Raw genomic sequence first — 26,401 nt, forward strand, 5'->3', positions numbered from 1 at the left:
AAATCAGTTGCATTTCCATATACTAACAACAAAATATCTGTAAAAAATAATCTCCTTGACAATAGCATCAAAAATGATAAAATACTTAGGAATAAATTTAATCAAGGAGATAAAAATGCTATACACTGAAAACTATAAAACTTTAAAAAAAATTGAAGACACAAAAAAATGGAAAGGTATCCTATGTTCATGGGTCAGAAGAATTAATATAATTAAAACTTCTATACTATCCAAAGCCACCTGAAGATTCAATGTAATTCCTATCAAAATTCATGTGGCATTTCTCACAGAAACATTAGAAAAACCTAAAATTTGTATACAATCACCAGAGACCCCAAATAGCCAAAGTAACACCGAGAAAGAAAAAAAAAAGCTAGAGACATTATACTTCCTTATTTCAAACTATACTTCAAAACTATAGTAATCAAAATACACTATTGGCAGAAAAATAGACACATAGACCAATGGAAAGAAATTAAGAGCCCAAAAATAAATTCTTGCATATGCAGTCAATGAATATTTGCAAATCTTACATTTGATAAGGAATTAATATCCAAAATATACAAAAAAAAAAGCCATATAATGCAATAGCAAGAAAAAGTCTGATTTAAAAATGGACAAAGGAACTGAATAGACATTTTTCCAAAGACATGCAAATGGCCAACAGGTACATGAAAGGATACTCAGTATCACTAATCATCAGGAAATGCAAATTAACACCATTATGAGATAATCATCTCCTATCTGCTAAGATGCCTATCATCAAAAACATAAGAGATAGCAAGTGCTGGAGAGGATGTACAGAAAAGGGAATCCTTGTGCACTGGTAGTGGAAATGTAAACTGGCACAGCCATTATAGAAAGTAAGATAGAGGTTCCTCGAAAGTTAAAAGTAAAACTACCATATGATCCAACAATCCCACTTCTGGGTGGATTCCATGTAATTGGGGGTATATAGCCAAAGGAAATGAAATCATTACCTCAAAGAGATATCTGCACCCCCATGATTATTATGAATAATGCTGCAGCGAATAAGATATGGAAACAATCTAAGTGTCTGCCAACAGATGCATGGATAAGGAAGATGTGGTGTGTGGGTGTGTGTGTGTATGCCATTTACAACTTGGATGGACCTTGAAGGCATTACGCATAGCGAAATAAGTCAGACAAAGACAAAATAAGGTACAGTATCACTTACATATGGAATCTAAAAACCTGCTCAGAAACAGAGAGTAGAATGATGGTTGCCAGGATTTGAGTGCTGGGTGGGAGAAATGGGAAGATGCTGGTCAAAGGGTAACTTACAGGGGTACTACAAATAAGTTCTGGGGATCTAGTCTACAGCATGGTGATTACAGCTAGTAATACTGTATTACACACTTGAAAGCTGCGAGGAGAGTGGATCTTAAATGTTCCCACCACAAAAAAGAAATGGTAGTTATGTGATGTGATGGAGATGTTATCTAACATTACGTGGAAATCATTTTTGCAATACATTAAGTGTATCAAATCAAACTTAATATACCTTAAACATAATAATGTTTTATGTCAGTGATATCACAATAGAGCTGGAATAGATAAGGTAGATAAAGGAACAACCAAGTTTCTAACTTCCTGGTTTTGGCAGACATCCCTCTGGTTTTTGCTTCCTTCCATGTATTTGGCCTCTAAGGATCTCCTTTCTTGTAACCGCAATGACGAATCTTAAAAGATTTTTGTTCTGTTTTATCTAGCATTTATAGGCATTTGAAGCAAAAGGATTTTAAAAATATCTAGTCTACCATACTGCCAGAAGCAAAAGTCTGCCATTCTATTGAAGAACAAGACTATCTTAAAATTTCATGATGTTTTTAACTTCTTCAATTCACTTTATCACTGAATCCTCATGTTTCCATGAAGTACAATAATACAGTCCTTGTATTATCCTCTGTACAGACAGGAAAACCAATGCTCATGGAAATGCAAAGTCATATCATTGTATATCTATACATCCACCCCCAAATGAATATAGATTCCAAGAATGAAAACCAATTTGAAAATTATATTAAATCTCCTGGAAGTAGAAACAATAAGACATATTTGGATGATTATTCACATTCTCTGTCATTCATAGCTGGTAGTGGAGAGAACTGCATGACCTTGGGCAAGTCACAACTCTCTGCCTCGTCTCAAAACCCCTACTTCGTGGAACTGTTGTGACAATTAAATGATCAAATACATGTCAAGCACATATAAAAGCATGTGGCAAAAGTAGGAAATCATGCTTACTTTGAACAAACCATGCTTTTGGTTGCGCTGACCAAGCCATAAATTGCTTCCTGGGGGAAGGTTGGTCTCAGGAGGGTCTATCACACGTTCATAAATCCTGTAGAGGCAAAAAACACAATTGTTAATAAGGAGGCTCAAAGCAGAACCAAGAGACCTACATATTGTCTGAAGTACTCATAGTATTAGCTGCTGGTATGGAGAGATGGAGGCGGTATGTGGCATGTCTTCAATGACAGGGACATGAACTGAGATCTGTTTCCTGACACCACTTAGACACACTGTCTGGACCCTTTCCGGCTCTCTGTCACCACCCTTCTTTTTTTTTTTTTTTTTCCTCTTATGATTTTCTTTCTTTTTTTAATTTTATTGGAGTATAGCTGACTTCCAACGTTGTGTGAGTTTCAGGTGCACAGCACAGTCAATCAGTCATAGATAAACATACATCCATTCTTTTTTCATCCACATAGGTTATTACAGAATATTGAGTGGATTTCCCTGTGCTATACAGTAGGTCCTTGCTGTTCCTCCATTCCATATATATTAGTATGTATATATCAAGCCCACTCTCCCTTTCACACACCCCCCAACACTTCCCCTTTGATAACCGTTAAGTTTGGTTTCACAATTTTTGAGTCTCATTTCCAATGGGTGTCTTCACCCTTTTGGTAGAGGAAAGAGGAAGAGGGTAACATTTTTGAGTATCTACTCTGAGCAATGAACTTTATACAACTTGGGAAGTAAAGTGGTTTCATCCACATTACATCTGAGAGAGCTGAGGTTCAGAGACTATAATTGGGCCCACAGGTAAAGACAACCAAGAAGCAGTGAAGGTGATGAGAATCCCCATCTGCCTGGGTACAAAGCTCATGCATTCTCCTTTGTGCTCTACTACTCCCTGACTAGTTTATGTGGCTGCCACTCATTTCTACAGTAACTTCCTATACTGCTCTCAACTGAGTAGCAGCTGCCCACATGATAATGTGCTTCGTCCACAAAAGCCAGCAACTGAAGTCATCATCCCATGAGCAAATATTTATGGAGCATTTCTTTATGTTCTAAGCTCCATGCAAGGCCAACTGGAGATAAAGCAATATACCAGATGTACAGGGTCCCACACACATATAGTAAAAGATAAAATTCTGTACATGAAGAAAATCTTTGTATAATATACAAGGACATAAAACTAATACAGAGGAGTCAACAGTCCCCAGAATCTTTGAAGGCACCAACAGAACCAACTGAACAAATGAATTGTCTCAGCTTTTCTGCCTTCCCAAGCCCTGTGTCCATCAGCCACAAATCTTGAAAGCTGTGCTTTCTTTAAAAATAGTCCTGTAATCACCAGCTGACCACTGGCCTTCACCTCACCTCTGGACAGTACCTTCCAGCACCTGAGTGTCGAGAAGGGGAAAAAAGAGTTGGCCTAAGAATTGAACATGTCAGAGTTCCCATCGTGGCTCAGTGGTTAAAGAATCCAACTAGAAACGATGAGGTTGTGGGTTCGATCCCTGGCCTCGCTCAGTGGGTTAAGGATCTGGCATTGCCGTGAGCTATGGTGTAGGTCGCAGATGTGGCTCAGATCCTGCGTTGCTGTGGCTGTGGCATAGGCCAGCGGCTACAGCTCCGATTAGACCCCTCGCCTGGGAATCTCCATGTGCCGCGGGAGCGGCCCTAGAAAAAGGCAAAAAGACCAAAAAAAAAAAAAAGAATTGAACATGTCTTCTTAGATGTTTAGAAGATTCTGAGTGGGTTGAAATACATCAACGAAAAAAAAAAAATGTTGCCTGCTGTATCAGTAAACAAAGGATGTTGCAGCCATCAAGCCATCACATTACAGCCATTTGAGAATGATCCCAGAGGGAACTCAGGATAGAAATAGGATGCTCCCTTCCCCATTAATAGTCAACCACTAAAGCCACCCCAAGTGGTGTACCCTGAGGACTCTGGATGAGAAAGCAAGGATACCCAGAGAACTGAGGTGCATATCAAAGGGATAATTTCAGGGAGCCCAGACTCTTGCATCTTCCCATATATAAAAAGCACTAAATTCCTTAACTTGAGATACCTGGTTTTCTTTAATTAACAATAATATTTTGATGCTCTGACTACCTGGACTTTGTTGCAAAAAACTCATATATCCTGGTTCTTCCCTTACCTCTTTGGAGCAGTCTCTCGGAGCTATAGCTGAGATGCTATGTCCCAGGCTGAAGTGCTCAGTTTTGTCTGCCAAATAAAACCTAATTCTCAACTTTTAGGTTCTGCTGTTTTGTTTTTTTTTTTTTCTCCCCTCTCTCTCCAGTCCACAGATATAGGGACCATTTGGAAACTTCATTCCTTATGATGGCCCCACCCATTCCTTTCATTTCTCTGCCCTTACTCAAACCAGCTAAAGGAAGAATCATCCCCAGGTAGGTCCAGAGGTCTAGCTACTCATCAGTCCTCCCAGCTCAGGTGGCACTGACTGCTTCCTGCCACAGGGTGAAGGATCCCCCCAGAAGCTCTCAGTAGGAAAGTGCAGAAGAACTAAAATATTGTCCAGCTGTGTCAAGACCATGAATGATTGAGAGGTCTTGGGCTGCTGCAGTTGAGAGCTGTCACACAGCAGCCTTATATCTTAGCCATATTGTCCATTACCCTCCTAATTCCCCACTGGAAACATGCTGTTTCCTAACATTACATGCAAGGTATTCAACTGACAAAGCTTTAAATATACAGGTCCTTCTCTACTAAGTATCTTTGCATTATAAATGGAGGCTCTCAAAACACAAGCAATGAAAAAATAAGCTTTCCTAAAAAAGACAGCCTGTGTCCTCTCCACAGGAATTCAACCTTTCTTTTTGTATGTTAGAGGGAAACATTTTAGATAAAACAATTTTTCAACACTGCTTTAACAAGAAGATGCTACATACTTCCAAAAAAAAAAAAGTTTTTTCCTAGCATTAGTGAACTAGAAACAAGCCAAATTTACAACAAAAGAGAATGCATACATTATAGTAGATCAGCTTGATAGAATTTACTACAATCATTAAGAGTGATACATATTCAGGGTATGAAATATGGGAAAGTATATCTGAAATAATTTTTACTGGAGGAAAGCAGAATGCAAAATCATTTATGCGCTATGGAGATAATGATGCAAAAATTGTGTTCAATGTTGGTGAATTTCAGAGGAGGCCAGAGAGAAACAGAAATCACTGTACTTAGGTGAAGAGGCAGAAGCAAAATTTTCTATGAGGTTGTTTCACTAAGCAACTGAAAATGTTGTCAAACTATTTATCTTAACCTTCATTTTAAAACATTTGCATCTGTCAGAGTGAGAGGAGCTTTCCATTCAAATGCTTTCTTTTTGGTTTTCAATATGCTAGAAGGTGAGTTCAATAAGCAAAGGAGGCTTTTGTCTAATGTTTATTAAGTGGGTGAGGAAAGGAAGTAAGAATCAGAAAGATCTACTTCCTCTCCTGCTTTCTCTTCCACAAGCATAGCTCCTTGGGTCTTAGAAACAGCGGAAGCAGTAAATATCAGAGGTCACTGCCAGCAAAAGCAGAGCAGAGACCCCAGTGTATGGGTCAAAGGGGCATGCTGACTTCCGGCGTCCTACAGTTCCTTTCCAGATCCTCTCCTGGTGCCAAGGAAAGTCAGCCACTACTGCCTTCCCACAGCCCTGCCAATTCACTCAGAGAAGCAGTTCTCACTAGAAAGATCCGGGCAGCAGGCACAGTCCGCAAGCTGGATGCGGGCCTAGCAAAACGGAGAGGGTTTCAAAACAAAGGATTAAACAGACATAAAAATCCACACAGAGGAAATCTAATCATGAGGAAATATCAGACAAACCCAATTTGAGAGACATTCTGCAAAATAACTGCTTATGCTTTTTCAAATGTCAATGTCATGAAAAGTAAAGAAAGCTTGAGCAGCAGTGGCAGACTGCAAGCAACCTAAGGGGCATAAAAACTCAGGGTGAGACAGGATTCTGGATTGGACCATGGGGCAGAAAAAAGAAAATCCCACAAAGGGCATTATTAGTAGAAAAATTGGTGAAAGGTAAATAGGAACCATAGGTTACATTGTATTGCATGGTGTTCAGGTTTCCTGATTTTGAGAATTAGCTGGTGGAATTTAAGTGTCTTGTTCTTAGGAAATACACAGTGATGTATTTAGGGATAGAGGATCATAATAACATCTGCAACTTACTCTCCAAGAGTTCAGAACAATGTGTAGATACCCAGTGTAAGTACATAATGTATATAAACCCACATTATTACGTTTGAGAGAGACAGAAAGCAGAATCTGAGCAAAGAGTTTACTATTGTTGTTTTGTACCATTTGCAAAACTTTTCTGTAGAATTAAAACTTTAATATTCGATGTTTTTAAAAAAGCTAAGAAGGTTTAAATTAGGATACATGCAAAACAATTTTATCCATTAGCCAAGGATACACACAACCTTTAAGACTCACATAAGGTATATGATAGCATTTTTCTAAAGGAATGATGGGGGCGGGAATGGAAGGATGGAAGGGGAGGGGAGGAAAGAAAGAGAGAGAAGGGGGAAGTGAGAGGAAGAGAGGGAGAGCAGGAAGGAAAGGAAGCAAAGAGGAAGGAAGAAGGGAGGGAGGGAGGCAGGGAAAGGGGACTGCACAGATTAATACTAATAACATCTCATGAACTAACAGACAGGATTACCACACCCCTATCTGCATCTTTGCACACTGGTGGCTATGCCACCAACATGTCAGACGTATATAATCAGAATCTTGGCAAAGGGCTGCTGATCTCCGAGGTACAGTTTGGGTGGACTGGCTCGAGCAAATAGGCCAGGAGGGCACAGTGATCTGTCACTTATACCTACTATCACCCAGGTCAACTGAAATGAAAGGCCAGAGCTAATACCTCAACTCCTTGGTTTCCAGTGTAGTCAGGAAATTGATGTCTATATTTTGATCTACTAGGTTCTGGTTAATGAGGTTTCCTTCCCATCAACAAATATCTGACTGCCTACTGTGTGTGTGACACTCTGCTGGCTATGGGGAGGCAAAAGACAGAGTTAACACGGCCAAGTTCTCGCCCTCAGATCAAATGCCTGAGCCAGACAGACCACATGCACGCACACACTTTACCATTCAGTGCAGGACGTGCAATGATCTGTGGAAGCAGAGAAGAAAGAAAACCTAGAGAAGACTTTCTAAAGAAGGGGACTCCACAGCTGAGTTGTGAATGAAGAATACAGTGGAGCTGACACGCAGACATCATAGCCAGCACTTAGACAGCACTGAGCATGAGCCAAGCATTTGTATGGAGGGCGTTCCATATACTGACTCACTTAACCCTCAAAACACCACCATCCGGCTCAGCAACGTTAAACAGCTGGGATTTGAACCCAGACCCCCAAAGTTGTTCCCCCTCAAATAAATTAAAATTCCCAACTTAACGTATTCATCAGGAAGGGAAAGGGGGAAACAAGTTTATGTGCCAAAGCACATGATCAAGATTGGTTAGCTCTCCCAGAACCCACATTCTCTTCCTCTTGCTATATCACATTTCCAGCCTCCCTCACAGCTGGGTGTGGCCATAGAATAGGCATGAAGGGATGTGCACCACTACTAGGCCTGACCTAGCCCCCAAAATATCCCCCTCAAGCATCTTTCACATTCTCTTTGTTTCCTTCAGCTGACAAGAGAAGGCTCTGATGAGGGCTAAGAAGCATAAGAGCCACAACACAGAGGAGCCTGAATCCCTAAATGATGTTGTGGGGAGGCCACCTGCCAGCTAGATACACCCAGCCAGATGCTATCCAACATGACGTAAAATTCTAGGTCAACCCAATTGAGATAGAGAGGATTTTCTGTAGTTGTGGCTAGTATTACGTACCCTAACAAATATTCTCCAATGAAAAATAGAAAAGTGACTGTTGTATTTTCATGCCCACAGAGCCAAGAGACATCAGAGATCGTGTGGTGTAGCAGAGACATGTGAATTTGGGCTAAAATAGATTTGAGGTCATATTCCAGTTCTTCATTCTACTAGCTGTGTGACTTTAATCAAATTATTTAATTGTTCTGCACCTTGGCTTCCTCACTTAGGAAATGGGGGTATTACTGCCAACAGTATGGGCTGCAGTGAGGATTAAATGATGCCATTGTGGGTTGCCAGAGTAGGTTCTGTCATTCTGTACAACTCACCGATGCCTGAGAAAGCAGAGCTACACAGGTCACGTGACCCATTCCAGCCCACTGGCTGCACCTCCCATCAAATGAACCCACTGAGGTGAGATGAGCAGTATTTTCCATGCCTGGCTTGTGCTTCGAGATCCAGTTTAAGGGATCACTGTCACATGAAGTCTACTTAAGGGTGTGAGATTTCAGTGTTACAACGTAAGAACTTAGTGTCCGTTTTATAATTTTTTCACACAGAACATTTTTAAATTCTAAGTTTCTTTTTACCTTCTACAAATTTCAAACTAGAACAAGTGAATATGTAACAGGAAAAAGAAAAAGACATTAACGGCATTAACTTCCATTGCCGTTTAACTTGATTAGTTACAGAGCAAAATGACAAGGTATTAAGATACTAAACTCTGTATTAAAAACAAAATTTTTGGACAAAGTTAATTTTCTATGACACCCTAAAATCCCAGGATTTATATACTATGTTCATTTTAAAATGTCATTCATTAGCTTTTTTCAATTCTTTTAAGACATAAACCACAAACTTTTCTAATGTAAACTACTAAAAATTCTAAGCAAACATCTTAGCTTGTAATAGCTTTTATATCCTTCCAAAATATTTAATTCTTTGACATTTATAAAAGTTTGACTTTTGTTGAAAGTTCATCATAAACTCATATAAAACTAGAGAAAGGCTCAGGAAAAAGGAAGAGAGAGAAGAAATATGCTATAATTTATTGACGTGTTTGGACACATAATCAGCAAATCAGGAACAACAACATAGCTTTTATATGAGTAAAATATGACAAGACACTACTCATTACACCTAGACCTAGTCCAGTACTAGGCACTTTCCTGGTCCATTTGGAACCTTAATTGAATTTAGCTAATCTATTAAAAAAAAAAAAAAAGGCTTCTGGGAAAATTTAAATGTCAGCAATAAGCCAAGGTCCTGTTAAGTTTTCATTTCAGACTGCACTTATTTATCCTGTCTATATACATTATTTTCTATATATTCTGACTGCCTATATGTTGGTTATTTTCTGATCTCTGACACCCTCCTTACCTGGATGACCCATTTGAATATACTCTCCAGCAAATGACCTTGTACCCTCCCACTAACTACTTGAGTCTAAGATTCTAGTCCTGGCTGAACATGTTTTCCCAGACCTTCTTGCCAAGGAGAAATCGGTTTTTCCCAACACCCATGGATCTAGCACCTTCACTCGCAGGATGTGTCTGTAATTCCTGAATACTACAAATGCTGAATAATTAAAACCCTCATCACAACCTTCTTGCACCTACTCTCCTATCTCCTGCACTAAGACTTCCTGTGAATGTCCTATATGAGCTAGTGCCTAACGACTCAGCACTTAGCTTCTTTTACCCTTATCAAAGCAAATGATTCTTCAAAATTATCTTGGCTCTTTGCTGATTGACAGTCTCCTATCAGAAGTCAGCATCTTAAAAGCAGGGACCTTGTCTATCTTTTTCATGTCAGTATCTCTAGTACCTGGAAGAAAACCTAGTAGGTGCTCACTCCATCAATTGAATGAATGAACGAATGCAAGCCCCTTGATACTATCTTCAGAATAAGAGGGCTACAGACAACTATACAAGCCCTAAGGTACTAAGTTCAAAGACTTTATGATGTACAATTCCCAAAATTGAATTAACTCAGACTGAGCAATCAAGCAGTTGAACCTGAAACTTTATGTGGATAATCATGAGTCGATGAAAATGAAGTGTGATAACTTTTTCAAGTGTCTCCTCCACCATTCCCAGCCCATGAGATATACACAAGAAGCCCTCCCACCCCCAAAGAGCAAAAGGAAACCCTCTCACTGTTTTCCATTCAGAAAAGAGATGATGAGTTGTCTGCCTGCCAGATTCAAACTTGCTACGTCTAATAGGAAAGCCAGATATACATATTTCAGATAGAAACAGTCAAGAGAAATAGTCAGCGACTTGAAAGTTAATTAGATCAAACATAGTCCCTTTGATAAGTACACGATTTACTGCTTAAGTTGATTGCATTATAATCAGCCCAAATTTATCACATTCCCACAGGCTATCTGAAACAAATAATGCATTATACTCTCCAAATATACACTCTCTTTTGTCTAAAAGAAGCCCAATTCCCACTTAGTCACGTTTCTAGGCCTTGAATTCAAACGAGGTGCTGCCTATTGAGATGTATTGGGAGAATTGTGGGAATTTTGCATGCCATTAGTATCTATCGGTATTTTAAAGTGTAAGTAACTCATTTCTAATACAATACCATGCAAAATTAAACATCCAGTCACCATAAAACTGCTTGAGAGGAATGAACAATGCAAAGTGGAACTGTCACGCTCCTTGTGACAGTCAGTCACTGAATCAAGGGTTCACATTAGGAATTTTCTTCACAAGGTACAACTTCTCTTTATTCATGACTTTGGTTAGGAAAGCCCTCCCTAGCAAGCATCCCATCTGCTTGAAGGACCAGTCAATATTCTGTGAAGAACTCGATTTTCTGTTAGCAGATAAAGCCCTCAGAGCTCAACACAAAGCAATGTAGTGGTTCAACAACACTACTTATGAAGGAATACTGGATTTTTATTTACCTGGATGAAGAAAGGCCTGTGAAGGGACTCCACGGTACCTTTCCCAATTATACAGAAGAATGAACTTCCAGTGTAAACCTTGTGAATTGACATGTATTATGCTGCTGTTCAGTAAGACAATATGAAGCCCAAATAAGAGGCGAAATGAAGAGGTTTATCTGGAGCTCTGCCTAGAATGGAAGAAAAGTGTCCATGTTCTCCCTGAAGAGGAAAGTTACGATGACCTTCCTTTGCTAGACAGAGAGCCTCAACCGCACTGCCTTTTAGCTGGCACTGGTGAAGGTCAACGTGTTCTCCATTACAGAACAAAAAGCAAATCCCATCCTGTCTCCCCTCACCAACACAGTGGTGGGTGATTTGCAAGGGAGGCAAGTCGTTCTTTTGGCCTTAGGCTAAAAGGGGCCTCACACAATTCTCCCCCTTCAGCCTCATAGGGGAAAGTGTGAGAATAACAAAGATCTTGATCACCACAGGAAAAAGAGAAGACATCTCAGTTGTCATTAGCATTACTCTTAGCCCCCTGACTGACTGTTAAACATTCATTCCAAAGGTCCTAGCAATCAACAAAATAGTTCCTCAAAGCTTACTCATCATGACAGGAGTGTTTGCCACCTGTGCACACTGATGAGCAACTTGTTGAATTTCCATGTCAGGTTGCCTGGCTGTTGTTAATTCTTTGCTAACATGGATCACCCATCACACAGGACTTGTACCAGAAGGCCATGAAAGGAATGCCCCCAAGGGGACCTCTGTGGTCTCCTCCTACCCATCTGTTTAACCAAACCAATGACACTCAGAAAATGACAAGATAAAAACAGCACATCGAGCACTGTACAGGAGCAAACAGACTGCAAGCAGGGAGCTCGATTACAGGAGACATGAATTCAGTATGGCCCCAACATGTGGCCTGGCTTCGAAGCTAAAGCTGTGGAGAGCCCAGGAGGAGGAGGGTAGCAGGGCTTGGCAGGTTTCTAAACTGTTCCTTAGCTACTGTCTGCAGAGTAAACACAAACGTGAACTGAAAAGAGAAGGCAAAGTTGAAATCTGGATGGAGATGCCTTTGTTGTGGTAAATGAGATGGCAGCAGTGTTCAAATGAGATTAGCAATGACAGCTGGAGAGACTTGGACAGAGAAGGGTGTAATCACCCTCCCCAAAGAGGGAGATCTTTCCAGAGGAGATAAAGTCCTCATGTGACCTGCTTTATCCACTTAGAAAAAAAACTTGTCAAATGCATGCTTTTCTTGCCTGGCAGTTAAATATGAATATCCCATTTCTCTCTCCTCATCTGGAACCCCATACCAAGGGTACTTTCCTTTCCTAATCATATGTTATGCCCCAAATATCTCTTTCCCACTGCCCTTTTTTTTTTACCAACCCTTATGTCCTGTCTATCCCAAGATCATGCCGATTATGGATCAGGACAGACAACCAGCTCATAGAAGCCTGTCCTATTTAGCATGGTTCTCTATGATTTGTAGTGTAATAGCAGTTGTGCTCATTGAATCTATAGGAAAACATGAAGTTGGTGTGATTATTTCAATCCTAATAGATTTTAAGATAATACCCTTAGGGGTGAAAGAAACATTAACAGGCAGAAATAAGGGCCAAATCAAGTAAGATGAAAGTTAACATCCAAAAGTGAAAGATTCCATGTCTGGGGACAATGCTTCTCAAAGACAGAATGTTGAGATCTAAGATTTAACAGAAATACACACATATATATTAATATACATATATAATAATATATTATAATATATATAAATATATAATATATAATATATGATATATGATATATAATGTTAATCTATAATGTATATATAATATATATAATAATATATATTAATATATATAATACATATAATGTTAATCTAAGGTTTAACAGAAATGCACATATTATATATATATAATGTTCTTTGGTGTTTTGATCAACAGTGAGCTAAGGCAGTCAAAAAGGATGTTATAATTTTAAACTGTACCAAGCAATGAAGATAATCATCTCATTCTGAGTCAGTCTGCCTAGAGGTAATCACATTTAGTCTTAGGAATTTCTCTGAAGATAAACAGATACACTTTAGAAAGAACCAGGTGAGATTATGAGAGTCTTATGATCCAAATCAAGTGATGAATGGTTGATGAAACAGAGGACTTTCAGTGTGAAGTAAAGAAGAAGGGACAGCATGATAAAGTCTTCAAATATCTGGAGGACTCCATGTGGAAGAGGGAGTGCACTTGTTTCCTGGAGCTAAAAGAGGTAAAATGTATATCCAACAAGTGTAAGCTCAAAGGGGGTATCTTCAACTTAAGAATTTTCTAGCAGTCAGACAACACAGAGGGAAGGAAAAGTCTCAGCAGGCCGTGAGCTACAAGCTCTGAAAGATGCCCCAGACGATGATAGAAGACCACTTGGCAAGGACAGTAATCCTCAACCTCAGATAGATACAGCCTCAAAAGTTTTAAGAACTGCCCTTGATTTTCTACTCTGTGTCAGAACTTTACAGACTTTATAATCCTTGAAATAACCCTAAAAGGCAGGCATTGCTAAACTCAACTGACAGGTGTTCCCAGAGGTTAAATGATTTGCCTAATGCCATTCAATAAATGGCAAAGTCTAAACTCAAATCCAGATGTAAATGTGTGCTATGCCACATTGCCTTATAATCCTCTATTGATTCTGCTCTTAAAAAGTCAAATATCCGACCAGCTGATTACAAAAGCAGTGTGAGATAACAGAAAGATCATTGGACCAAAAGTCAGAAAAACATCCATTTGTGTCCTACCTTTACTAGTTAAGCTTTGTGACTCAAGGCAAGTTACAAAACTTCTCTGGGCCCTCACAGTTTCTTCACTCATCAACTTAATAACACCCATTACATAGGTTTTCGATGCATATAAAACAGATAATCCAAGAAAAGCACATTGTAAATTCTAAAATGCTTTTCCAAAGGGAAACATAATGTTATTATTAGGTAAGATCCATGCTTTTACCTTCACGGAACAATCTAAAAGACACTTTAATCTGAAGTCTTTTCAGAAAAAAAAAAAAAAACCAGAAACCTCACCAAGGCCACTTGGCTCAATTGGTTAGAAAATAGTACCCACTATGACCTTTACAATTTCTATAAAAGAGGAGCTATGGGGAAGCAATCTGATAGACAAAGAGCATAAGAGCTCCCTCCATCAGTCCCTTGGTGTTGTCACTGGTGGCACATGAATCCACAATCATTAGTCCCATTTTTTTCCCCCAGCAGTTCAGACAAAATGTGCTGCACAGAGCACATTATACCCTAGACTAGCTGCCTCCAAAATATTTCCTGATACTCCTGCGGGGGTGATAATGTAATGTAACCCCATTTTATTATTCATCCAGACAAAGATTTAAATGTAACGATAAATCAAAAGCCTGTTCATATAAAGAACACATTGGTAACTAAGACTGTCAGGGTCAGAAGGGACATTGAAGGTCTTTGATTCAACCTCCATCTGCTACTTGTTATATTAATATATAAACATCCAAAAGCCATCTGTCATGCAGAGACTGTATGTGACATCCTGATGTAATATTTTAAAGCTTCCCAGAGTAAATGATGTCTCCCCAAAGGCCCGAGATTGACCATTTCCAAGCAACCCACATGCAATATGTCAGGGTCCAGAAGCTATGGTGAGGAACAAGGCAAGTATTTCTCTCTCTCCATGAAGTCCTCATACAACCACAGACACACAATCACCTACAACACTGGCAGCTCCAAGATTCAAGCAGAGATCTGTATTCTTTGACCTTTTTACTTTTTCAGGACCTTGGAAAGCACCAATAAGGTCTAAGGCCAAAAGTCATGGGAAACCAGCATGCTCAAAAAAATAACTATTGCCTTTGGAATGAATAAGCAATGAGATCCTGCTGTATAGCACTGTGAATTACATCTAGTCACTTATGATGGAGGATAATGTGAGGAAAAAGAATGTATATATGTATGTGTGAGTGGGTCTCTCTGCTGCACTGTAGAAAATTGACACAACTGTAAACCAACTATAATGGAAAAAATAAAAATCATTAAAAAATAATAATAATAATCTTCATAAAGACAGATTCCAAGGCCCCTCATATGACTTAACAGGTGCCAGCCTGGCCCCAATGTTAAAAAGAATCTCTGATGAAGATCTTATTTGGCAATGTCTATCATCAAAAAGCCAAGCCAGGCTTGACTAGGACCTCCTCCCCAACCACCCTACTACAGCCAAGCTAGCTTATGACAACAGCTGGACTCTGCCTGGGCATCTCCAAGGCAGAGTGAGAGGCTTACAGGAACAAATCTCCTCTGTGAGGCCATTTCTAGATGTTTTCCTATTTAAATAAAAAAACATACAAGAGGGTAGTACAAAGAAAAGAAAAAGTCCTTCATCATCGTGTTTTAGTGGTACATATAAAAAAGTAAGAATTCTCCTGGCCATGGCCCATTAACAGTTGTATAAATGATGGGTGGAGGATTGAACAAATGGACAAACAATATACAGGCAAGCACATGAATTTATTTTACAAGAATAGTTACTATAGCCCTGGCCTCCTGGAACTTTCATTATAGTGTAAATAAACAACAATGAACAAATAATTTGATAATTTAATTTCAAATGGTGGCAAATACTATAAGGAGACACAACTTAAGGCAAAGTAAGAGTTCCCATCATGGCTCAGTGGAAACAATTCTGACTGGTATACATGAGGATGCAGGTTGGAGCCCTGGCCTCGCTCAGGGGGTTAAGGATCCAGTGTGTCCATGAGCTGTGGTGTAGGTTGCAGATGTGGCTCGGATCTGGCGTGGCTGTGGCTGTGGCATAGGCCAGCGGCTATAGCTCCAATTCGACCCCCAGCCTGGGAAACTCCACATAGTGTGGGTATGGCCCCAAAAAAGACATAAATAAATATATGCATAGGTACATAAATACATAAAATAAAAATAAATTAAGGTAAACTAGAGTAAGGTGAGCTCCATATAACCCCCCTCCAGATACACTCTTTGCCTTGCTCTCTGTCGGAGGAAGACTGACAGGATCCCTCTCACTTTTGGTTCAGCTGGTTTCAACCTCCCGCCAACAGGAGGACAGAAAGGATTGAAGTCTGGGTACTAATTAATTCACATATAAAGGATTTAGCACAATGTTTGGCACACAGCGTTAGCTAAATCATGGTAGCTGCTCCTATTAAGAACAAAACTGGTGAGAAAGGCCCTTGACTACTAAGTGGTACTTTCAAGCCTTTTCTATCTCTCTCAGCTGCTATCTACAGCCTTTCCAATATACGTGTGTCAATACAAACTTGATTGTTTTTTAATAACGTTTACTAAGAGGACAACTTGTGTGCCTTGACTTCTGCTTTGTAGCAAGTATCCTGAATTATGCATTTAGTTTGGGGCTCTTTCTTTTAAAAAGTAATCATTATTTTCTTCAAAGAAATTTTTATTTTTTCATGCTATCAGTCCTGTCAGACTTTAGAAGTTCACAATCATCGAAGAAGAGCTAAGCAATTTAGATAAAATTTCCCCTTCTGAAGTAAGACTTTTGTTATTAAATGTGAGGCATTCAATAGTAACTGCCAGCTGTTTAATCAAAAAGTTATTGTTCATTGTGGAGGAAAAATTGGAGTTTGGAAAACAATGGGACTACAACTCAAAACTCAGAAATCGTCTGATGAACTTTCAAATCCTTTTCAAACTAACTGATCGTTTAAACTATAATGGCCCATTCCTGATAAGGCATTTCATAGATGATTATAAGAAAATCACTCAGACAACTGCAATCTCCTAGTCATCTCTTTAATTACCCCCTTTGCCAGTGGCCCCTTTGTTCAGATTACAGAGTACAAATTAAAGATAGTTTTAAGAGATGTCTCAGATAAGCCTATTATTACGGACACAGAGGTAACTCCTTTAACCCCAAAACCAAAATGAATGATAAAAGGAAAATTAAGAATGTGAGAGAATTATAAGGAAGGGGGGGGATTTCTGCAGAACAGTAAGAAAAAGAAGATTTTAAAGGAGATTCATGTGAAAGAGTCAAGAATCAGAAGGACTCTTCTAAATTCTGAGATTCACCACTAAACTTGGGGTGTGACCCTGGAAAAATTACTTCCTCCTCCTAGGATTATTTCCTCCCCTTTTATATCAAGAAAATGATGCCTGATTTCACTACTTGTTTCATTAAAGACTCAACGAGACACTGTAGGGTACTTGCTTTGAAAATCCTTGCTCAATACTAATGTGAAATGGCTCCAGTGAGGCGGTGTTGAGCCATCTGAATGCTTGTTGGTTTTCCAGATCCTCCCACTGACCCAGCTATATCCCTTTCCTTCTATTTTGTCCATGAGATAATTTGGGAACCTTTTCATCATCTTGCCTTTTTTTGATCAAGTTATTCATCTTTTTTTTTTCATCTTTTCTAGGGCTGTACCTACAGCATATGGGGGTTCCCAGGCTAGGGGTCTAGTCAGAGCTGTAGCCTCTGGCCTACACCACAGCCAGAGCAATGCAGGATCCGAGCTACATCTGCAACCTACTGACAGCTCACGGCAACGCTGGATTCCTAACCCACTCAGCGAGACCAGGGATCAAATCCACAACCTCATGGTTCCTAGTCAGATATGTTAACCACTGAGCCACAGTGGGCACTCCCAAGTGGATTTCTATTACTTACAACAAAAGGATCTTAACTTATATGTACTGGAAAATACACTTAATTAAAACAACTCTATACTCAAAGGCAGAGCTTCAAGAAGTCTCAGGATGCCCACTCCGCAGTGCATATGAAGATTAACTTTCTAATCTTTGGTGCCTATCTCATTTACTTTCTATGATGTAATCAGCAACTTATGAATTTATAGCAGCTCTTATTTGCTATAGTATCCCCAGGACCTAGACCAGTGCAATGCACAAAATATATGCTTAAAAATAGTGGTTTTCATTTCATGTATGTTTGCATTTCTGTTAGTCTTATCAGCTCCCGGACACACCCATCTCTCTATGCTTATATAATGATTATCCAGTGTGTGAACTGGCCTGGCTCCCTCTGCCTCTTAAAATGGATTAACTGTCAACATTCCTTTGAAATACTAGGTTGATGGAAAGGTTGAAATGAAAATTTTCAAGCCAAAGAGGATATTTAGAGTAACTGAAGAATCGCTCAAGGAAACCCCATGCTACTTTTCCACACACAAGTGTAAACATGTATGCACACTCCTCTGATCCCTTTAACCTCTCCCTCATCTATTCATATGGATCTCAAACAGCTCTCCACAACAGATAATTAACTGGGCACTGCTGGGCACTTAATCCACATACTCAAGAAACACCAATAAAGGAATGAATAAATAAGTTGCTTGATGAAATCTAAGGCCTTAGGAGTCTCTTCACTTCACAGAGACTCCAGCCATCCTCAACTATGTGCAGTCCTGGAAGTTTCCTGCACTCTCCTGCACCCAGCCTTTGTACATTCTGTGCCCCTGGTTCAAGATACCTTCCTAGTACTTACCTGGCTATACCACATGTGAAGATCCAACTCTGCTGTCAGACAGGCAAGCTTTTCTCTTACTATATTTCTCAGGTTTTATTGAAAATGCTACTTTTGTCCCACTTTTTATGTAGCTGCCAAAATGTCGGCTGCCAACCTGAATTTCTTTCCTTTGTAAATGACATGGGCTTTTTGCCTTGAAGCCATGAGAACATTTCTTTTACTTAAAATTTGAAAATTTTATAAGATATCTCAGAGTTGACTTCATAGATCAATTTTCCCAAATTCATGATGTGTCTGCTCAGCGTGTAGATTTGCATTTTTTTTCTTGCATTATACTTTTTAACGGCTTTATTGAGACACAATTCATTTAAAGCAAATACTTAATGGTTTGGGATATATTAAATTTTTTGACTTATTACAACAGAAAAGTTGCCATTTTAACCTTTTTTTTTTTTTGCTTTTTAGGGCCACACCCAAGGCATACAGAGGTTCCCAGGCTGGGGGTTGAATCAGAGCTGTAGCTGCTGGCCTACACCACAGCAACACAGTATCCAAACCACGTTTGCAACCTACACCAGAGCTCATAGCAACACTGGATCCTTAACCCACTGAGCGAGACCAGTGGGTTAACCCACTGAGTGAGCTATGTCCTCATGGATGCTAGTCAGATTCGTTTCTGCTGAGGCTATTCTGTAGACTTTTTGTTCTCTTGGATACAATTGTTTAGATGCCTAAGTTTTGATACTAACGAAGTCCAATTTGTTTTATTGCCTGTATTTTGGATATCATATCCAAGAAATCATTGCCAAAATCAATGTCATGAAGATTTTTCCCTATGTTTCCTTCAAAGAGTTTTACAGTTTTAGCTACTACATTTAGGATTTTGATCCGTTTTGAGTTAATTTTTTTGTATGTGGTGAGAAGTAAGGGTCCAACTTCTTTCTTTTGCAAGTGCATACTCAGTTTTTACAGCATCATTTGTTGAAAATCTGTCCTTTTCCCACTGAATGGCATTGGGTACCCCCTTTTTGAAAATCAACTGACCACATATGTGAGGGTCTCTTTCTGGATTCTCTATTCTATTCTGTTGGTCCATATGTCTATCCTATGCCACATAGTTTTGATTATTCTATAGTAAGTTTTGAAATCAGAAACTGAGTCCTCCAAATTAGTTCTTATTCAAGATTATTTTGCCTATCCAGCATTGTAATTTTAAATATAAATACACTTCGTTTTTCTTTAACTATGTCAATTACATAAAATACATAAATATGGTTTTCTTTTCCTACTTTTTGACTGACCATTTTCTTTGAAGGTATTTTTTATTTAATAATCATTTCCTTGGTTATTTTAATGATGTTTGCCAATGCCCCCTTATAGTTTCTTTGGTTGAATTATAGCTTCCTGTATTCTTATAGCTTTGTGGTTCTTGTAATATATCCTTTATTTCTAAAATGATAATGTCCCTTTCATTTCTTTCCTACATTTAGTCACCCATGTTTTACATATTCTTGGTTTTTGTATATTTCTGCTCTGAGTTCCTGAATTTCTCTTTAAGAGTGGGTTTCATAACTCTAAAAGTTTGTTAAAGGATATTTGAATCAGGTTGGAATATTGTATTAGAGTTTTTTTCTACTTGTTTTTTTTTCTTTTTAAGAATTTGCACCCACAGACATATTTTCTCATTTTTTATAGTTGTGTACACAAGTTTCTGCTCTTTTATGCTCATTTTGTAAAGTCTTTTCAAGTAAATTGAAGTTTACAATGCTTTCTGCCTCCATTTATGCTGACAATGTGAGAATGTATACATTCATTTGTTCTCCTTTTTGATCTATAAACATTTTTGGAAAGAGTGTGGAGAGGTTCAGATTTAGGCAACCACCATCCAGACAAGAGGGAAACTTTTCTACATCCTCCCTGTGACACCACCCCCTCCCCAAGCTAGTTGAACAGCCCCATCTCTGAATTCTTTTCGTTTGTTTTTTTGTTTGTTTGTTTGTTTGTTTTTTGTCCTTTCAGGGCTGCACCCACAGCATATGGGGGTTCCCACGCTAGGGTTGAGTTGGAGCTACAGCAGCCAGCCTATGCCACAGCAACACTAGATCCAAGCTACACCACAGCTCATGACAACACTGGATCCTTACCCACTGAGTGAGGCCAGGGATCGAACCCCCATCCTCATGGATGCTAGTCAGATTCATCTCCACTGAACTACGATGGGAACTCCCTATCTCTGTATTCTTATAGCTTCCTTTACTACACTATGGTAGAACATACCTCACTGTTAGAAGAATTAACTTACCTTTCCAACTACATGCTAGGACCCTTAGAACTTGTAGTTCAAGTAGTTACAACTTTAATCTTAACTACATTAACTGGATTTACAACATGACTCTGCCACTTACTAGCAATGTAACCATGAGCATGTTACTTCACCACTGTTTCCTGGTTTTCTCATCTAAAAAAACAGAGATAATAACAGTACCTACCTTAAGTGGTTCTTGTAAGAATTAACATATTTAGAGCACTTAGAACACTGCTCAGCCTATAGTATTTAATATTCTTATTCTTATCACCATCTCGTTACCCCCAGAAACTACCTAATGTGTAAGGCATACAAAGCAATGCTGAGCTAATTGAGGGTACAGATTATTCTGACTTCTGAACTGTAATAGCACTTAAAATACAGTTGATACAGTTTGGCCTTGCATCAGATAACATTGTGTATTACAATCGACTAGTCCATCTGCTGTCTTATGTGTCACATAAGACTATAGGCTTCTTAGAGGACATAATATATATTTAACTCTACATCCCCTGTAGCATTATGCTGGCTCAACAAATGCTTTTGTGAAAGGTTTAGTGAATATGTATCTTGCTCTACTTATAATTGGGATACATCCTGATAAACCCATCATTAGGTTGAAAATATCATAAGGCAAAAATCTATTGAATACACCTAACCTAACAAATATCATCAGCCTAGCCTGTGTTAAATGTGCTCAGAACACTCACATTAGCCTCTAGTTGGGCAAAATCATCTAACACAAAGCCTGTTTTGTAATAAAGTGTTGAATACCTCTTGTAACTTATTGAATATTTAAAGTGAAACACAGAATGGTTGTCCAGGTACAGGACAGTTGTTAGTGTATTAGTTGTTTTCTCTCACAATCATGTGGCTGACTGGGAGCTGAGGCTCCCTACCACTGCCCAGCATCACAATACAGTATCATACCATATATCAATACTCTAGGGAAAAACATCAAATTCAAAGTATGGTTTCTACTGAATGCATGTCACTTTCACAGCATTGTAAAGTCAAAAAATTCTAAGTCCAACCATCCTAAGTCAGGGACCAATTCTGTTTGAAACTACAAAATATGTTTGGACATATTTTGAATCTAAACAATCTGTGTGTTCAAACATAAGATTTGAAGAGAACCCTAGAGCTACTTTCTTATGGCTCATCTTTTCCTCCCACCAATGATATTTCAGTGCCATAATGTCTGGCTCTAACTCTTCTGAACTAGATGAGTTTGACAGTCATTCAATCTCTCTGTAAAATGAAGAGGTCATAGATGCCTTCTAGGTTTAATGTGATATTGAGATAAAATGATTGTAAATCATGTGGCCTGGCTTGTAATCACTGCTCAAAGGGTGGTAGCCCTTAGTCCCCTTCCTCGACTATGCCCTCCACGCCATCTCACCTGCTTTACCTGACAGACTCCACATCACTAATCAGGTCTCATGTGCAGAAGAGACCCAGCAGCACCTCCAACTAGGCGAATAGATATCCCATTACATGCCTACTGCAAACTATCTTCACGTGTATCCTTATGGTCCTGAAAGCCTGTCTGCACAAGTGACTCCAATGCTAAACCATTTGGTGGCTCAGAGAATTACTGCCACCTACTTCATTTTTTGTTTTATCTTGGTTCAACTTGGTTGTACCAATTTCATATATAAGGTCAAGGGCTCAACAACAAGTAACATAAGATAAAAAGCAAGCAGTGATGAAACTGACTAGTAATGAAACTGACTAGTACCCATGAGGAGGTGGGATCAGTCCCTGGCCTCGTTCGGTGGGCTAAGGATCCGGCGTTGCCATGAGCTGTAGTGTAGGTCCAGTCATGGCTCAGATCCCATGTTACTGAGGCTGGGGTTGTGGCTGGCAGCTACAAATCCAATTCAACCCCTAGCCTGGGAACTTCCATATGCTGCAGGTGCAGCCTAAAAAGCCAAACAAACAAACAAAAAAAGCATACAAAGCAAAATATGGAGCAGGCACTGTACTAAGATAGGTATGTGAGAAAAAACCCTGACCTTTTTGGGAAGGTAAACATGAGGAGGTAAAAACTCATAACAAGCAAACTAATTCAGGAATTGGGAAGTGATAAACACCAAGAAGAAAATAAAACAGCAAGGGGGTGGAGAACAATGTGGTAGAGAGTTTCTACATTAAACTCTCATGTTTGAGAAAAGCTCTGAATATATTTAATAAGAAAGCATTTGAATACATTAAAGATGCTAGGAAGTAAATTAGGAGAATACATAAGGAGAAAGTTTTCCAGGCAAAACAAACATCAAATGCAAAGGCCCTGAGATAGGAGTGTATGTGAAATGTTCAAGTAACATCAAGGACTCAAGTTGGCTGGAGCTAAAAGAGCAGGGAAGAAAGTTGGAAGAAAGCTGGAAGGTATGAGAATGGAGAAGCAGAAAAGAGGTAGATCATCTTGGAATTTTAGGCCATGCTACGGCTCAATCTTTTACTTTCAGTGAGATAGGAAGTACTTTAGAAAGTTGGTGGGAATGTACATTGGTAAACCACTATAGAAAACAGTATGGAGGTACCTCAGAAAACTAAATATAGAACTACCATATAATCCAGCAATCCCACTCCTGGGCATATATCCAGACAAAACTTTCAATGAAAAAGATACAGCACCCATATGTTCAGTGCAGCACTAGTCACAACAGTTAAGACATGGAAACAACCTAAATATCCAAAGACAGATGAATGCACTAAGATGTGGTACATATACACAATAGAATACTACTCAGCCATAAAAAAGAACAAAATAATGCCATTTGCAGCAACATGGAAAGAACAAGAGACTCTCATACTTAGTGAAGCAAGTCAGAAAGAGAAAGACAAACACCATATGATATCACTTATACCTGGAATGTAATATACAGCACAAATGAAACTATCTGCAGAAAAGAAACAAACTCATGGACATGGAGTACAGACTTGTGGTTGCCAAGGGGGAGGGAGAATGAGTGGGATGGACTAGGAGTTTGGGGTTAGTAGACGTAAACTATTGCATTTGGAGTGGATAAGCAATGAGATTCTGCTCTATAGAACAGGGAACTATATCTAATCACTTGTGATGGAACAAGATGGAGGATTAATGTGAGAAAAATTATATACATATATAGATAGATAGATAGACAGACAGACAGACAGACTGGGTTACTTTATAGCAGAAATTGACAGAACATTGTAAATCAACTATAATAAAATTTTTTTAAAAAAGTTTGAGTAGAGGATTGACATGATCTTATTTAAACAGAATACTCTGGTTGATGAGTTGAGAATAGATTGGAGATAAGAATATAGCAAAGGCAGAATCAGGAGAAATTAGGAGAAATTACTGTAGACTGCTACAACAATACAGTTGAGAAATGGTAACAGTTTGCACCAGGCTGGTAGTTGCAGAGGTGGTAAAAAATGGTCAGAGCCTAGATACATTATGAAGCTAAGATTAACAGAAATTGCTGATAAACTGCATTCAGAGTGTGAGGGAAAACTTAAGGAATGACAGGCAATACCAAGTTGTGGGAGGCCCAATAACCCAGTGAGGAATAATTTTCAAGGAGAGAGGGACCAGTTTTGTCAAGTGCAGCTGATCCATCAAATAAGATGAAGATGGATAATTAACTCCAGAATCAGCCATGTGGAGGGCTTTGGTACCTTTAATAAGAGTGTCTTCGGTATGATTGCAGGGACCAATCATGAGCAGGAATGAATTCAAAAAGAGAAGGAGAAGTTCCCGTTGTGGCTCAGCTGTTAATGAACTTGACTGGCATCCATGAGGACGCAGGTTCGATCCCTGGCCTCACTCAGTGGGTTGTTGCCATGAGCTGTGGTACAGGTCACAGACACGGATTGGATCCAGTGTTGTTGTGGCCCTGGCATTGGCCAGCAGCTACAGCTCCAACTGGACCCCTGGCCTGGGAACCTTCATATGCCGCCAGTGCAGCCCTTAAAAAAAAAAAAAGAAAGAAAGAAAGAAAGAGAGAGGGACAGAAGGGGAGAAGAAGAAGTGAAAATAGTGTTTATTAACTCTTCTGGAGATTTTCGACCGTAAAGACAATCAAAGAAATGGCGAGACAGGGATATGGGATTGAGGAAAGACTTGTTTACATATGATAGATTTATGGGATTTATTTATGCTGCCAGTGATAGCCCTGTTGAGAGGAAATACTGATGATGCAGGACAGAGGGAAATGGGAGAAGTGAGGTCCTGCCCAAGTGAGGGGGATGGCCCTAAATAGGAGCATGGAGAGTGTGCATAGTGATGGGAAATGCAAGTCCATGGTCCAGAAGCAGGTCGACTGTGAAGGTAGTGGTAGAATCAGTAAGGTTCTCTTCTGATTGTCTCTATATTCTGGGTGAGGTAGGAAGTTAGGTTTATCCACTGAGTGTGAGGCAGGGGAGTGAATGTCAAGGAGGTGAGGAAAGAAATGTGGAATATCACCTCTCAGAGGAGGAGAGTATGATGGCTTTGGAGTCAAACAAGCCTCGGTTTCAATCCCACCCTCATCTGCCTCCTCCTTCTAGGAACATAAGCAGGATCCTCCCTGATTCTACCTCTTCATGGTCAAAACGGGAGTAAAGATACCTCAAAACACCTACAACCACATCTCCCAAGGTTATTGTGAAGGTCAAAGGAGATGTGATATGTAAACTCCCAGCATACAGTAAATAGCCGATTCATTCCTTTCCTACTTTCTTATCTTCTGCCCTCCCTCTATTTCCTTCTTTTTGTGTCAAGTGTATCTGAGTGTGGATGAAATGAAATGTCTCATTGATAATTTCCATATTCAAGAACAGAATGATCCTTCATTTTCCTTCTTCTTCTGGACACTGTGGGACTCTTTCTAACCCTAACACCCAACCAAATCAGTCAGCCAAGCAACCAATAGGTGTTTGAGAACCTTTTCTGTACCCAAAGCTGTGTGTGGGGTGGGATGAAGGGGCAAAGAGATATGTTCCTTTTTAAAATTAAATAATTGTATGCCATGAGCAGAAAAAAGAAAATCAAAAACAAAGTTACCTCCCACATGCACACTGTGCTGTACTACGAAAAAACTACGTATCTTTTAAGTCCAGCCCTAAGTACATAATTAAAATTTGAGGGCACATAGAGACCATCAAGGTCAAGCTCTTCATTTTGCATGATACCCAGAGAAGAGGAGTTCTTCCCTTGAGTCACATGGTTCAGCAGCAGAGCTGAAAGCCAAGTCTTCTCACCTCCTGGCTAAGATTCACTGGATTTTATTTCATAACATTCCCTGCCTCCTCTTCCAACTACTATTACCCCTGGTCAAAAATAATTAACATTTACTGAGTGCTTACTATGTACCAACCATGTATCTATATGCTATCCATGTATTACTTCAATTAAATCCATGATATAGGGTTATTATCTTTTTTTCTCCCACCAATGATAAAACTGTGGTCCAATTAACTCAGGCAAAGGGAAACCATTGAGATATAGGAGATTTCAATATCAACACAGCAGTCTGGCTCCAATCTAAAGCCTCACTCACAGAGCACCATTCATTTTACCTTACTCTTTT

General features: G+C 39.3%; 1 protein-coding gene across 2 annotated transcripts in view; it reads right to left on the minus strand.

Annotated features, from left to right (window-relative positions):
* NELL1 (neural EGFL like 1) overlaps positions 1–26,401 on the minus strand; it is a 936,230-nt gene that overhangs the window by 741,698 nt on the left and 168,131 nt on the right. For both annotated transcript variants that reach the window (XM_047776133.1, XM_047776134.1), the window contains exon 5: positions 2,269–2,365. In XM_047776133.1, the coding sequence (XP_047632089.1) occupies positions 2,269–2,365 (97 nt within the window). The remainder of the gene's footprint in view (positions 1–2,268; positions 2,366–26,401) is intronic.

Source organism: Phacochoerus africanus, chromosome 4 (genome assembly GCF_016906955.1).
Source record: "Phacochoerus africanus isolate WHEZ1 chromosome 4, ROS_Pafr_v1, whole genome shotgun sequence".
Taxonomy (NCBI): Eukaryota; Metazoa; Chordata; class Mammalia; order Artiodactyla; family Suidae; genus Phacochoerus; species Phacochoerus africanus.